Below are 13133 nucleotides of genomic sequence, written 5' to 3' on the forward strand. Positions count from 1 at the left end.
TAATCGAATGACTCGCCCCAAATCAAGTCAAGAACAATTTTTCACTACCGCGCCTTTTCTTATCGCTCGGTTGGATATGCTGAAAATAAACAAACAGTTGAGTTCATTGAACGAAATATTGCGGGTTTTTGAAAGTGCGATAGTGCGATTGGTAGAGATAGCTTGAGAAAGGAGATAGTTTGGATTTATTTTCCAATTGACTCCACAAGTAGTAAGAGATAAACCCATCGGATACCATTTAGTTGCCCAGCGAAAGAAAATCAAAAAATCGTATCATATACTATGGACGACATGAAGGATAAGAGTATACACTTCACGGCCCAAAAACTTTCTGAAGACATTCAAAATATGAAAATCTATAAATCATTTTACTCAGAGATTCAGGTAAAATGACATTAAAATTGGAACTTTATATTTTTGAGAGTTAGTGTGTGTATGTGTGTTTCTTTTTCTTTTCAGAAACTTGTTTCCTCACCAAACGTCCGTAAAGATGATTTTAAAAATACGTTACTGGACTCAATGAAAAAAACAGGGATGGAGACTGAACTACGCAATACTGTTTTCCACTGGGTTCGATCACATAATAACAGAGATTCAGATGGCATGAGTTCTGTTGTTAGGGAACCTTTAACATACTTGCGCAAAGCTCAGGTACACATTGAACATGATAAACTCACTATAGAGTCATTTGAAATTTTTGACTTTATACTGAGTTTTTTGTAATATCATCTATATCTTAAGAAAGTTTCATATACTGAGCTATTTTTTCGTCTCATGTTTCATCTCATATCCAGTTACAGTGGGAGAAACGTATTCACAAGTCTCTTAACTCTATGTGTGGAGAACTTGGAGTTCCCTTAGCACGTCTAAGACAAACTACAGATAGAGAGGAGCTAGATGAGAAGTGGACTGAGCTGAGCACATATGACATAGGTGTGTTATAATCCAAATTGCAAACACAATACAAAAGTGCAGGAATTTCTATTTTCACAATTAATTTTGAATTTCTCCTTTACCCCTTTTTAGATCTCAGTCAGTATAGGCCTGTATATGCTCCTAAAGACTTTCTAGAGGTCTTACTATTGATACGCAGTCCAAATTATCGAATATTAGAGTAAGTTTTCTCAATGAAATAACAAAACAATTTTCAAAAAAAATAATTAACTTAACAATTTTGTTGAATTTTTTATTTTAGTGAAGGTGTATGGGATTTCACTCAAATTCCTTTGAAAGTGAAGAATATCACTGAGCTGGTGCGTAATCAAATTCCAGTATTGTTTGTAAAATAAACTGTTCTGTTGGTTTCTTTACTGTAGTATGGGTTTGTATGTAATTTTTAGAGAGCTCTCTACCAAGAGCTGTCGAGAGGAGAGGCCTTGCTTGGAGTAAATCCGTACATGGCATCATCTAGTAGTTACCCGACTTTGGAAGCTGAGCGTACAACGCTTGGGGAGAAAGGTACAGTGACTTGCAGAAATCATGTTTGTATTCCAAAACAAGAAGATTACAAGGGATTTACTTCCTTACAGTACTTCTCTCCAATCAAGCCCCTGTAGCCCAGGAGTTCCTTAAAAGGGGTTCACCACGATGCCTACGAGGAAGACTATGGGCCCAAGTATTAGGATCTGCAGTGAAGCAAACTGTAAGGGTTTTCATTCATAAGATTGACTAATGATCATATTAGTTCACATTTACTGGACTGTTGACTGATTTTATTAAATTACTCCATTTAGCATAGAGAATACTTTTCAGAGCTCAAACAGTTAGTCCTTCAACATGACCTCATGGTTGATAAGTTAATCATAAAGGTAAAAGGAGTTGTTTCTCATAGATGTACTGCTTTACTAGGTCACAAACATCACAGATAAAACATCAAAGAGCACTTACATAAAATAGTTCTTTACTGTTTTGTTTCAGGATGTTCAACTCACAGCCTCTAATGATGATCAATACTTTGTCTTTGAGGATGTTTTATATCAAGTACGTAGCTACACTTAATGAATATTTAAATCTCTGAGACTCGTTAATATGTTGAGTTTTTTTTATTATTTGGTTTTAAACTTCTCCAATTATTTCAGGTAATGTTGTGTTTTTCTAGAGACACTGAAGTTCTCTCAGTTTTTAATCATAGTTCTGCTAGTCCAATAAATGCTATATTGAAAAGCAAATCACCATCACTAGAAAACACAGTAATTTATCCTCCTAGTGGTGTCATTCCCTTTCATGGTTTTACTATGTATGGTATGTATGGGCTTCATATATTAAATATATTTATGAAACATGTTTGCCTTGTGAGTTTACTGTATTTTCTTTGTTCAGCTACTCCATTTTGCTACTTGTATGACGACCCTGTTGCACTTTATCATACATTGAGAGCCTTCTACATGCGGTACTGGTTCCGTTTACATGAGGTGTCCTCCCACCCTCAAGGCCTACTTGCACTTTGTATACTCTTTGAGAGATTGTTGCAGAGACATGAACCACAGCTTTGGATGCATTTTAAATTAATGAATGTTCAACCGTAAGTTCTTTGTAATAAAGAAGTTAATATATGTACTTTTACATTTTAATTTGATGCATTGCATTGTACATCTATACATTTATTTCATTCAGCATCCGTGTTGTTTTCAAGTGGCTCATGAGGAGCTTCTCTGGACATTTACCTCCAGAACAGCTATTACTATTATGGGATCTAGTATTAGCTTATGATTCCCTTGAGATTCAGGCTTTACTGGCTGTAGCAATTTTAAGTTTTCGTAGAGAAAATTTACTGCAAGTTAGCAACCAACAAAATGTTGAGGTAAGTTCTGCCTATCCCATGTACTGACAATCCATAAATTTTGACAGTCTTAAAATTTGTATTTCTGCTTCAGGCTGTTCTTGCAGATTTATCATCTATTGCTGTGATGCCCCTTCTGCAGTTAACATTGATGAGGGACTAGATTAAGTATTGACATATGCCTCCATAGTCATGGTGAGTTACTTATCTATTTATTACAAAATATCTTGCTGGTGATGGTGGTGATAGTAGACAACTAATATTAAAATTTCATTGAAAGTTCATTAATTTAATTCAGGTAAAAAAATATTTTCATAATTAGTCTCTCTGAGTAACATTTAACAGCATATTCAAACATTTTCTGACTAAGTCTAACGTAAGAAACTATCAACTATCACAATGGTCTAACTCGGAAAAAGAACCTTTGCCACAAAGACTCATGATCCCCTATTCATTCCAGTGTTGTCAACAACAACCAAAAACTACATACAGTAACACTCATTCTTTCATCAACACCTCTGTCAAGCCTAATGTCAGTCTTTCACATGAACAGCCTTTATTTGAGCTCAATTATCAAACATCCATTTGGCAACAACAAAAATGAAATATTCAATGAATTAATAAATGAATTAATTAATGAAAAACAGTAAAGTATAATATTTTGTTAGTTAACATACTCCAATTATACGTTCCTACTTGGTTGGTCCCTTTTACAATAAATTTTTGAAAAACAAAGAAAATTGCATTAAGGAACCTTTTAAAAGAACTTTTAAAACTCTATAAAGTGCACAACAGGCACAACAGATTATCTGTATATTTACATACATTTATGTTGTCATGGTCAAATGTGTATCAAATTAAAGTATAGTCCCTCACTTACTGCTTCCGCCACCTGCTATCCAACTTTTGATTCCCCCCTCCGAAACTATATTGTGATTCAAGTATTTAAAAAATGTAACACTCCTTCACACTTCTGTGACAGGAAAAATAAGGCAAGTGGATATTGCAGACAATGACAAGTGTTGGGCTACTTTTGCTCCAGTCAAATTGATTTTGTTTAAAGATGAGCTTTGTGTTTCACAGAACTGTTTCCCTTTCCCATATCAATCACATCTCTCATTGAGTAGAAGGTTTTACAAAGGTTTTGAAAGAATTTTGTTGCACTAGTTTCTGTGCTGTCTCTCATAACAGAGATTGTGAATGTAAAGCTGGAAGCAAAGAGAAAGATTGATTTACATGATTACAACTAATATTCATCATTAGAATTTTAAATGATTTCACATTACCTGTCAGGACAAATATTGTAGAAAATACCGTAGCCATCCAAGCACATAGGAGCAACACCACCTCCTACTGGAGTGTAACCAACTAAACTAGTAGATAAGATAAAATTTCCATTGCCACCACTGGAAATATTAGGAATTATATTAGATATAGAAGATAACTTGATAATGTTGGATCTAAACTTCCATCAAATTAACCTTTTAGTATAAGATGGGTCTTTAAAAATATCAGGAATTGGCTTTTGACTTTCTTCAGCAATGCAATAAAGCCCAAATAAATGTCGGTCACAACCATATCCTTCACGGGCTTCTTTCATTAAATCGTCATGTTTTTTAGCTGCAATTTTCAGAAGCCGAAGTTTTTCGTCTGCCTGTAGAGAATCATTCTTATAAGATGTTGACACTATTCAAAACCATACTTGTCATTCAAACTTCACAAAGATTATATTTCTCTCTACCTTCATTTCCTTCTCTACCATGGCCTTAATCCACTCGCCAAGTTCTACAGTGCAAGGCCTCAATGTTTCAGTCCTCCCATTATAGAAAGCTCTCGTTGTTGCAGTTTCATAACATGGAGCTAGTCTAGAAATGTAATAGGTTCAGTGAGGTTTTTTCTTTTAAAAAAATATATTACAGTAAGTAAGATGTATAGTCACTAACTTTTGATGCATGCTAAAATATGTGAGCTGCAGCGCCATTTGCACAAATGTATCTGGATGAATGCGGTTTTTAACTGTATAAGCTTTTCCATAGCTGGAAAATGTTTCTCGTACTATAACTACTTTAGATTTCTAAAATAAAAATAGGATATTTGTACACACAGTTTCAAACAAAAGCAAGGAATTGATATATTCATGTATGTTAACTTAACTTTACTTACTGAAATAATTAACCTCAAATCTGCTGAGTTAAGCTCTTCCATTAAAATTGGATCAAGGACAAAACTCAAACTTCTGGGTTTTGGTAGTGCTCGAACTGTCAATGGTCCACGCCATACACCACCAGTTTCCACCAGTGATTGGTAAATGTAAAAGCTATTTGTGACACTTATCATTCCATCAAATGCAGTGTGCTAGAATTCAAATCAAATTTTACACCATTAAAAATTTGGAAAACGGTAAACATGTTAATTTACAGTTATTCACTTAGGGTTAGTCATAGACTCACATCAGCTAAGCCGGCACATCTGCCATTCCCAAAAAAAACTATTTGTACCGATTTATCAGCCCACAAGTTCTTATACTCTCCTGCTATCGAGGACATGGTCATTTCACTAGCAGTCTCAGGTTCTATATTCGGTTCCAATATCAACACACTGATGGCAGACTCAATTAAGTGTAAATTTTGAGCATTTTCACCACTTATCTTTCTTAGATGATTGTAATTCTGCAAAAAAGAATTATTTTTTTGAACTATACAAAATTTATTTCTCCTGTTTGTTCTGTAAAGCTTAATCCTTTCCTTGTTTTTTTTTTTCTTTACCTTGGCCCACGTATCTCGGTTATCACAAGTGAGAATGGAAATTCCTTGTCCTAAGGTCTGAAAAGCATCTTCTATTACGAACTGAAGTTGTTGTTCCCACTCAAGTGGAGTTAAAATTGACTCAGTTGCTTCATCAATAGCATCCACAATGTAAATATGTCCATTGCAAGCCACAACAACGTGAGAGGGACAGAAACCCTCTTTTTCTGTGATCCAAAAAATTAGTAAATCAGCTGATATCTGAACCAAATTCATAAATGAAATAATAGACCTTATTTGTTCCATCAAAGTACAGTTTTGTTACCTGTTTTGAAGTGGATGTCAAGTCGATCTCTTTTGGGAAGTGGAATTCGACTACAGTTGAAGAGCCTTCGAAACTGATACATACTGAATATAATTTTTCCATCTGCACTTTGGGTTGGAACTAAGAGTTCTGTGCGTAGGAGTTTCCACATTTCAATTGTATAATACATCCAGAGAGATGCATGCTAAATTTGACAGGGAAAAAAAGGCAATATTGACAATGTGTTTTATAGATATTTGTATATTGATATTACATAGGCATTGTGTGAGCACAAATAACATACCTTTACCATCCGGCCTGGGCCAAATTTCCAGAAATGGTCTATAGGTGACACTCCAGTCATTGAACAAAATGGCACCAATGGTAGTCTATTTTCCAGGTATGCTTTATCTTCCCACCATTCTTCAACCTATGAAATAAAAATAAGGAAGATTTTTAAAGTTTTTCTTCACAAAACAGTACAATACTTTAAGGTTTAGACTGGACAAAATCTTACCCAATTTTTGTTTGTTGCTGCCTTTGCTTGTAGTTTTTCTTGCAACATTTTCCCCTCTGCATTTTCAAATTGCTGCACGATATCTTTTGTTTTTGCTAACTCAGAAGGAGAAACAAATGGTTTCACTGAATCAACATATCTCTGTAGCGTATGAGACAGTGGTGGAAGTGGAAGAGGTGGTAGCTTTTTGTCCACAGAGAAAGTTCGCAAGGTTCCCTCTGAGGGAAGCCGCATTGCTTCTACAATCGACATGATGACCTGAACAAATTCACCTGCAACAAATTCAAATAAGTTCAGACAAATAATTAATGCAATTCAAAATTTCACGTTTTGCTTTGAAAATACATTTTGTAATAGTACATGTAAGGTTCGTATAAGAGGTCCCACTGAAGGGTTGGAATCATTATTACAGATTCTTGTCTAGAGGCCCAGTGTCTGTTTGTTTGTACTCATGCGGGGCCGCCTAACCTAACCCTCATATATGTAAGTTCAAAACACGCACCTTCTTAAAATATTATCAAAAACCAAACAATCATCTTTTTTGTGGCTTTTCTACCCGTTAATCGACACTGCTCGAAAAATATGGAATTTCAAAAGGTTCGGGAGCAATCCTGACATAAGTCATGGCATCAATAATAATAATAATAATAATGCAGTTACCTCAGTGAAAAGTACCAGGAGAACTTTTTTTTTACGTTTACTAGTTCGCACTTGCGCTGTCTATCAGAACGCAGGTTTCATTCCTTCATTCCCCATAGACTCGACGACGGCAACTCTCACTTCTGTTTACACAACACCATAGGCAGCTGACACTCCCCACTCCACCCTTGCCCCCCACCCCCACCTCCCATTTCCCCTTCCCTTGGAGCCAGGCCTTCCCCGGCGCGTGGTGGTGGTGGTTCCGAATTAAAATAAAACGTGTGTGCGTGTGTGTGAGAGAGAGAGAGAGAGGAGGGGGGCGGGGGTGCATGATCACGGTCCGAAGTTCGTCGGTCGCTGCCCGCCGCCCGCCGTATGGGATTTGGACTGAGCTGAACCCAATAACAGCGCAAAAGTGGCGGCAAACTGTACCACATGGCAAAATCCAATGCACGTCGCTGTCGCACAACAAACTATTGTGTTTTCGTTTTAATAAATTAAACTTAAACAATTCCATCACTATATGCCCTTTCCTGCCACGCTGTGGGAAAAGGGGAAAAGTATGGCAGCATTTTTTGGAGAGCTTAAAATGTGCATTAATCCTCATTTTCTGGGTGTTCTATACCCTAGCTGAATAGTGGCCATGGAGCTGGGATTGATTAATTGATTGATTGCTTGCTTGCTTGCTTGCTTGCTTTCTTGCTTGATTGATCGATCGATTGATTGATTGATGGATTGATTGATTGATTGATTGATTGATTGATTGATTGATTGATTGATTGATTGATTGATTGATTGATTGATTGATTGATTGATTGAGTCAGTTCGTAAGTCAGCCACGTGCATTCAGTCGCTGTATGTGAGTGATAGCACTGAGATAAGCGGTCAAGTCGCCCGCCTCAGAGCAAGATTAGAAGAGGGAGAGGGAGAGGGGCAGGGGGAAGTCCCTCACGCCACCCTCTTATTCCCTGGACACGGCACACCGACTAGCCGACTAGTAGCCGTTGCACCCACTCTCGAACCTTGGAGCCACACCGGCCGCCCCTCTAAGTATTCACGGCGCCGCGGGTGGGCTGCCGGGGCGGCGGACTTGGGCCGCGGGAGTAGCGTCGTGCGTGAGGTGACTCAAAGGTCATGGCAGTGTCGCAGGTGTACACAGATAATGGAATCACCCACCTTAATTAAACGCACCTTGGGGAATAGAAAGCTCGCTCCTGCCACACGCTGCCACACGCGCCGTCCGCCACGCGTTGTTTGGCTGCCGGCTTTGCCTGGCTCTGCCGCGGCACTGTGCTTCGTGTATGCTTTGTGGGCCGGTCAACCGCGGCTGTCGGTGTCGGGAGCAAGTCGAGCGAGCCGGTCGCGTGCGGTTAGGGTTAAGACTGCCGCCGACCTTGCGCCTGTGGCCAGTGGAGACGGCAGGGGCACGTGCACTCCAGACTGTCCAGACCGGGGTGGGGACACTGGGCCTCCTCACCAAGCCTCCTAATCGGTTCCGTGAGACCTTGAGTACGCCGACTGCGGCGCTCAAGCTCGCAGTTCACTGGGAATACTGGAGTGATGCGTCTCGCCTAAAAAGAGTGACGGAATTTATCGCCGCCTAATGAAAGCGTTATGCATATTTTCGTCACCCCATGTAAGTGATGATTATGAGGCCATCGCTCGTAGCTCTTCAAACGAGTGATGGCTCTGGATCCGGTCGTCATTCAAATAAAGCAATGTGTTCCAAAATCATCACTCCAATAGAGCGACGAAATGGGAAGCAGTGCTTCTCTCTTTCGCTTTCCCAAGAGTGACGCGCGCGACTTCTGCCTTTTGAGTGTTACAGCAGCGCAGAGCGATGAAGGTGGCGTACTCTGGTACTAAGTACTGAACTGGAACCCTGACAAGCGCAGGTAGCCCAGCGTTCCCACCGTAGTTCAGACGGGTATAGTTAGGCCGGGCGCCGGCCGGCAAAGGTGTCGAATGGGCTGCCTAGCCACCGGGCGTCCAACTGACTGACCGGATGTAGTAGGATGGCCGCTCTGCCCCGTAGTTTTAGACCAGGGGGAGGGGGCAGGAGAGGTAGGTGCGCATTCAGCGCGAGCTGGCTGCGCACCTCCACTGAGCTAGTAAGCTCGCGTCGAAATTCCCGATTTCTGCGAGAGTTTTGCCGTAAATTGTTGGTCAAAGCACTGGCACATCACCGAAAAATTATGATAAAACTCATTCCGAGCGAAATGGACCATAAATTTATTACTCAAATACGGGGTGGTCCACAGGCCCCCTCCTTTATTTCGCCTATACTGTACCGCATGCAGGCGTGCGGGCGGGCTTGCCTACCGTCGCTCATCGCGGCACCTTATGGCCCCGTACGAGTATGCAACCCGGCCGCACGCCTGCATCCAGTACAGTATAAGCAAAATAAAGGAAAGGATCCGCAGACCACCCTGTAGAGTGAGAAAAATAAAATCTCGCTCTCAGGAGAGCAATATTTTGGGGGTCACTGATTACTGATCTCGCTCTCTTAAGAGCATAAGGAGCAAGTGCCTTTTTTCACCAATGCAGATGCAGGGGGACCGTGCCCGGTAGAGGAGGGGAAGAAGTCGAGCTGAAAATGGCGTTATGTGTGGTCCGAGTCGAGCGAGGGCGGCAAGCCGGCGGGGGATGGCGGTGCGTCGACAGATAGCTCCGGGGGGTTGTTGTGAGCCACGGGGGTGGCGGGGCGCGGCGGGGCGCGGTGGGGTCGTGGCACTCCCTCCAGCCTCCTGCTCCAGCGGCCCCAAGCCCAGTCCTCTCCCAACCCCCGTGCCGCCAGCGTTCGGAAGTGCTGTAGCGGCCCGCCAGCCCGGCGCAGCACGCAGTGTAGATCGCTAAGCCCGCCACGCCTCGCCGCCCGCCCGGCCGGGGCGCGGTTATCTGAACCAGGTGAGGACCGCGACACGGGACACACCCACCAACAGCATCAGGTGCGGGGCGCGCTTCAAAAGAAACTCACCGGACTCATCGGCGGTGTAAAACTGAAGCGAACTGTTTATCGTGGAAAAGGGGGCAGAGGAGAGAGAATATAGTTGGAACCCACAGTCAAGGAAAACGGGGCGGCATCTCAAGGTGCGACCACCCAACGGCTGAACTCGAGTGTGCTCGAGCAGGCCGTCGGAGAGGTCTTTAGTGCACCTGGTATTACTCTCGCACCCAGCCCCAGGGCCCCCAGGCCCTCCAGGCGGGCCCCCTGTGCTCGGCTTGAACAGAGAACATCAGCTTGCCCCAATCGAGGGACCCCACAACTCCGGCAATCTGGTGTTCACCCAGCCTGGCACTACGACAAACTTCGGCAATCTTTGGGCAATCGGACTCAAACGCCATGCTAGACAAACAGTTCCCTAAAAGACTGTCTCTACCTGAAGCAAAGTCTCGCAATTCTGGTCTGGCAATTCGGTGTTACACTCTACACGGGACTAGAGATCCCCTCGGCTTCCTATGCAAATTGCATTGCCATTCGCCCCGATACAAATGTTCTTGCTAAAACAAGGGTCAAGTAGTAGTACACGCTTTCTTGGGTGCGGCCCGCCCGAGCCCGCCCCCGGTCTCTTCGGGGCCCCCGTCTCCGCTCACAAAAGACACGGGCCAAAGTGTCAGGTGTGCCACGGGCGCCGGGCGCCAGCGCTAGCCATGCGCAAGCTGCGCTGCAGTAACGAGTCGCTCGCTTTGTTCCACCAATACCATCCCGACGCGACGAGGGTCGAGGGGTTGGTCTCCACTCAAAGCGCCTGCCGTTTGGGAGCCCGGCCGCGCCGACTGGCTGCAGGGCTGGTGGTTCAATAATACGGCTTGGTGAACCGCCAGTAAACAGCGTAATACACACCACGGTAAAAATATATTAACTTATGACATCTTGGATTTCAAGCGATCTGCTTGGTTTTCAAGACAATTTTCAAGGAATCTGCTTGAATTTCAAGATGTTCCTTTTGCCGTGACTAACTGGGATGTACTTTTTCGTACATGTCGTTTGGAGTGATTCGTGCGTGCTCTATTATGCACAAAAACGAGCTTAATGATGTACACATTTATACAGAAATGTGTTAAATTTTGTGAATTAGACATAAATCTATGTATTTTTATATGCTTAAAATTATACACATTTATGTCTGATTTCGTGCATAACTGAGCACGCACGAATCACTTCATAGAGGGTGGGTGATCCGCGCCGTGTTTTTTTCTGCTTTTACTGACCGGATATGCGTGCGGGCGGGTTTGCATATCGTCGCTCGCCATGGCGCCTTATGGCCCCTTGTGAGAATGCAATTCGTCCACACCCGCACCCTGTATGATATGTAAAAAAAGGTACTTTTCCAGTTTTCCAGTTAGTGTGTACCACACAGTGGCATGAATCACAATTTAATGGGGAAGCATAAACTTACACCATTTGTCGACCATTTGCCACTTCGTGAGACAAAACGCTTTTTTTTTTGTCATTTGCCATAGAACGACAATACCTAGTGAGTATGGTCTTTAAAGAATTTCTTTTCCCGAGTCTATTTCGGTCGGGGGCGATTAGAACCGGAGACAAATTAAAAATGTTCCCCCTCGTGCATGGCGGGCGGGGCGTGCCCGCGGCCGCAGCGCTGGCCGGTGGGATCCCTGCGCGGGGTCCCTGCGCGGGGTGCGCCCCCGCTCGCCGTCAGATCCCCTCCAATTGACGCGGAAAGGGGCGGACGAGCTGAAAACAACTCGGTGGGAGAGAGGCGAGAAGACGTCGTCGCGACGTCTTACTTTTAAAGTAATTGAAACGGTCCGTAAAATGAGGGCTCATTTTTCGTGCCACTTCGCTTCATTGAACTTGAAAGGAAGTGAAGACACGGCGGAGTTTCACACAGAACGCGAATCCTATCCTCTGATTGTTCTTTCACCTCCGCATTTTTCCCCCATTTTCGCCTCGCCCCTCGCCCTTCTTCCCCGCGACGCGGCCAGTCTCTGCGCGCGGCACCGCGAGGCGAGAGGCACTATCGCAAATAATTGGCTGAGCGACAAGTGAATGAGTCGGAATACCACCTCGAAGAGAGTCTCTGCAATAAAAAAATAAAACTAGCTGAAAAAAGTGGCCATATTTCCCGCTCTGTAAAATACCTGGACAGAATAGGTTCGTTTAAAAAACAAACAAATCACAAGCTTGCAAACTATTTCTTTGCAATGCCTCGTCCAAGGTGAACTTTTGGGAGGTCACTGATCTTGCTATCCTGAAAGCAAAGATGTATGACCTTAGTATTTACAGTATAACATGATGTTCTGGCCCACTGGTAAAACCAGGGTTGGGAACGTTACTTTTCAAAAGGAACGGATAACGTTGACGTTGACCGGGACCAAAAGTAACGCGTTTCGTTTACGTTAACGGTCCTGATTAACGTAACGCGTTATCGTTAACCGCAACGAGTTAACGGCGATAACGTTAAATCAATTTCAAGGTCCCCCTGGTGATATACCAACTACTACCTGGATATGCACGGTTTTTATCAGAAGCATCATCAACCCGTTACCCCCTCCCCTAAATTTCTTGTTCACTTCAAGTTATTACACCTTAAAATTATTTTGTCGAGGCGTAGAACATGTCTTTTTTCCATTGGCACCCTTCGAAGCAGCCGTTTTTGGACGAAAAATTAACGATAACGCCGTTAAGTCGTTAAGGACAAAAAGTAACGCGTTTACGATATCGTTACAGGCAGCCCAAATCTTATCGAGTCAACGATAACGTTAATTAACGTTAACGAAAACGCTGTAACGCCGTTAATCGTTAAAGTAACGTTCCCAACCCTGGTCGTCGGTCACCAGAATTATTGGTGACGACCATGTTGCAATTAGTATTTCAAAATTATGCTATGGCCCGCGCTCTGCTGCTCTGTACCCTACGTACGTGCAGTGACTAACAGCGGCATCAACAGTAACGCCGTATAGGTCGTTCCGTGTAAAACTCATATTTTTACAGTGAACGATTTGGGGATCAGTACGTTACGAATAGACCACCATAGTCGTTCTGTTCTAATTATGACACAGAAATTCTTCATATTGTGGAGAAAAGATTCATGTTATGGAGCTCGACGTAGGGCTGGGCGGTTTTTCAATATATTGACCTCAATATCAATATTTTTAAATATTGAAACCAATATTTTAACATAT

General features: G+C 42.7%; 3 protein-coding genes across 3 annotated transcripts in view; 2 read left to right on the forward strand and 1 right to left on the reverse strand.

Moving 5' to 3' along the window:
- Nucleotides 1-106: 106 nt before the first annotated feature.
- On the forward strand, nucleotides 107-3072 carry LOC113218448 (TBC1 domain family member 19). Its single transcript, XM_026438816.2, has 13 exons — nucleotides 107-384; nucleotides 460-651; nucleotides 795-933; nucleotides 1027-1114; nucleotides 1196-1253; nucleotides 1341-1458; nucleotides 1530-1642; nucleotides 1734-1808; nucleotides 1918-1980; nucleotides 2079-2241; nucleotides 2320-2521; nucleotides 2614-2800; nucleotides 2874-3072. Exons 1-13 carry the CDS (start codon nucleotides 283-285, stop codon nucleotides 2940-2942), a joined length of 1569 nt encoding a protein of 522 aa, XP_026294601.1. The 5' UTR covers nucleotides 107-282; the 3' UTR covers nucleotides 2943-3072.
- LOC113218447 (peroxisomal carnitine O-octanoyltransferase) lies at nucleotides 3042-8304 on the reverse strand. The gene is made up of 12 exons (XM_026438814.2): nucleotides 8175-8304; nucleotides 6345-6616; nucleotides 6132-6257; nucleotides 5849-6032; nucleotides 5545-5750; nucleotides 5230-5448; nucleotides 4943-5134; nucleotides 4723-4853; nucleotides 4521-4644; nucleotides 4261-4433; nucleotides 4066-4185; nucleotides 3042-3987 (listed from the first exon to the last, which is right to left on the reverse strand). The coding sequence occupies exons 2-12, from the start codon at nucleotides 6594-6596 to the stop codon at nucleotides 3837-3839; spliced, it is 1878 nt and encodes a 625-aa protein (XP_026294599.1). The 5' UTR covers nucleotides 6597-6616; nucleotides 8175-8304; the 3' UTR covers nucleotides 3042-3836.
- A 1458-nt stretch (nucleotides 8305-9762) lies between these two features.
- Nucleotides 9763-13133, forward strand: part of LOC127750746 (cardioacceleratory peptide receptor-like) — a 69702-nt gene continuing 66331 nt past the window's right edge. The window contains exon 1 of the mRNA XM_052273162.1: nucleotides 9763-9890. The gene's annotated coding sequence lies outside the window, so the exon portion shown is untranslated. The remainder of the gene's footprint in view (nucleotides 9891-13133) is intronic.

Source organism: Frankliniella occidentalis, unplaced genomic scaffold (assembly GCF_000697945.3).
Source record: "Frankliniella occidentalis isolate FOCC.00 unplaced genomic scaffold, Focc_3.1 Scaffold251, whole genome shotgun sequence".
Lineage (NCBI taxonomy): Eukaryota > Metazoa > Arthropoda > Insecta > Thysanoptera > Thripidae > Frankliniella > Frankliniella occidentalis.

Coding starts and splice junctions, on each gene's coding strand:
- LOC113218448 (XM_026438816.2), top strand. CDS start 283: ATGGACGACATGAAGGATAAGAGTATACACTTCACGGCCCAAAAACTT. Junction 652..794: donor CATACTTGCGCAAAGCTCAG/GTACACATTGAA, acceptor TCTCATATCCAG/TTACAGTGGGAGAAACGTAT. Junction 1,254..1,340: donor TGAAGAATATCACTGAGCTG/GTGCGTAATCAA, acceptor TGTAATTTTTAG/AGAGCTCTCTACCAAGAGCT.
- LOC113218447 (XM_026438814.2), bottom strand. CDS start 6,596: ATGTCGATTGTAGAAGCAATGCGGCTTCCCTCAGAGGGAACCTTGCGA. Junction 5,135..5,229: donor GATGTGCCGGCTTAGCTGAT/GTGAGTCTATGA, acceptor TTTGAATTCTAG/CACACTGCATTTGATGGAAT. Junction 4,645..4,722: donor TATTTTAGCATGCATCAAAA/GTTAGTGACTAT, acceptor TTACATTTCTAG/ACTAGCTCCATGTTATGAAA.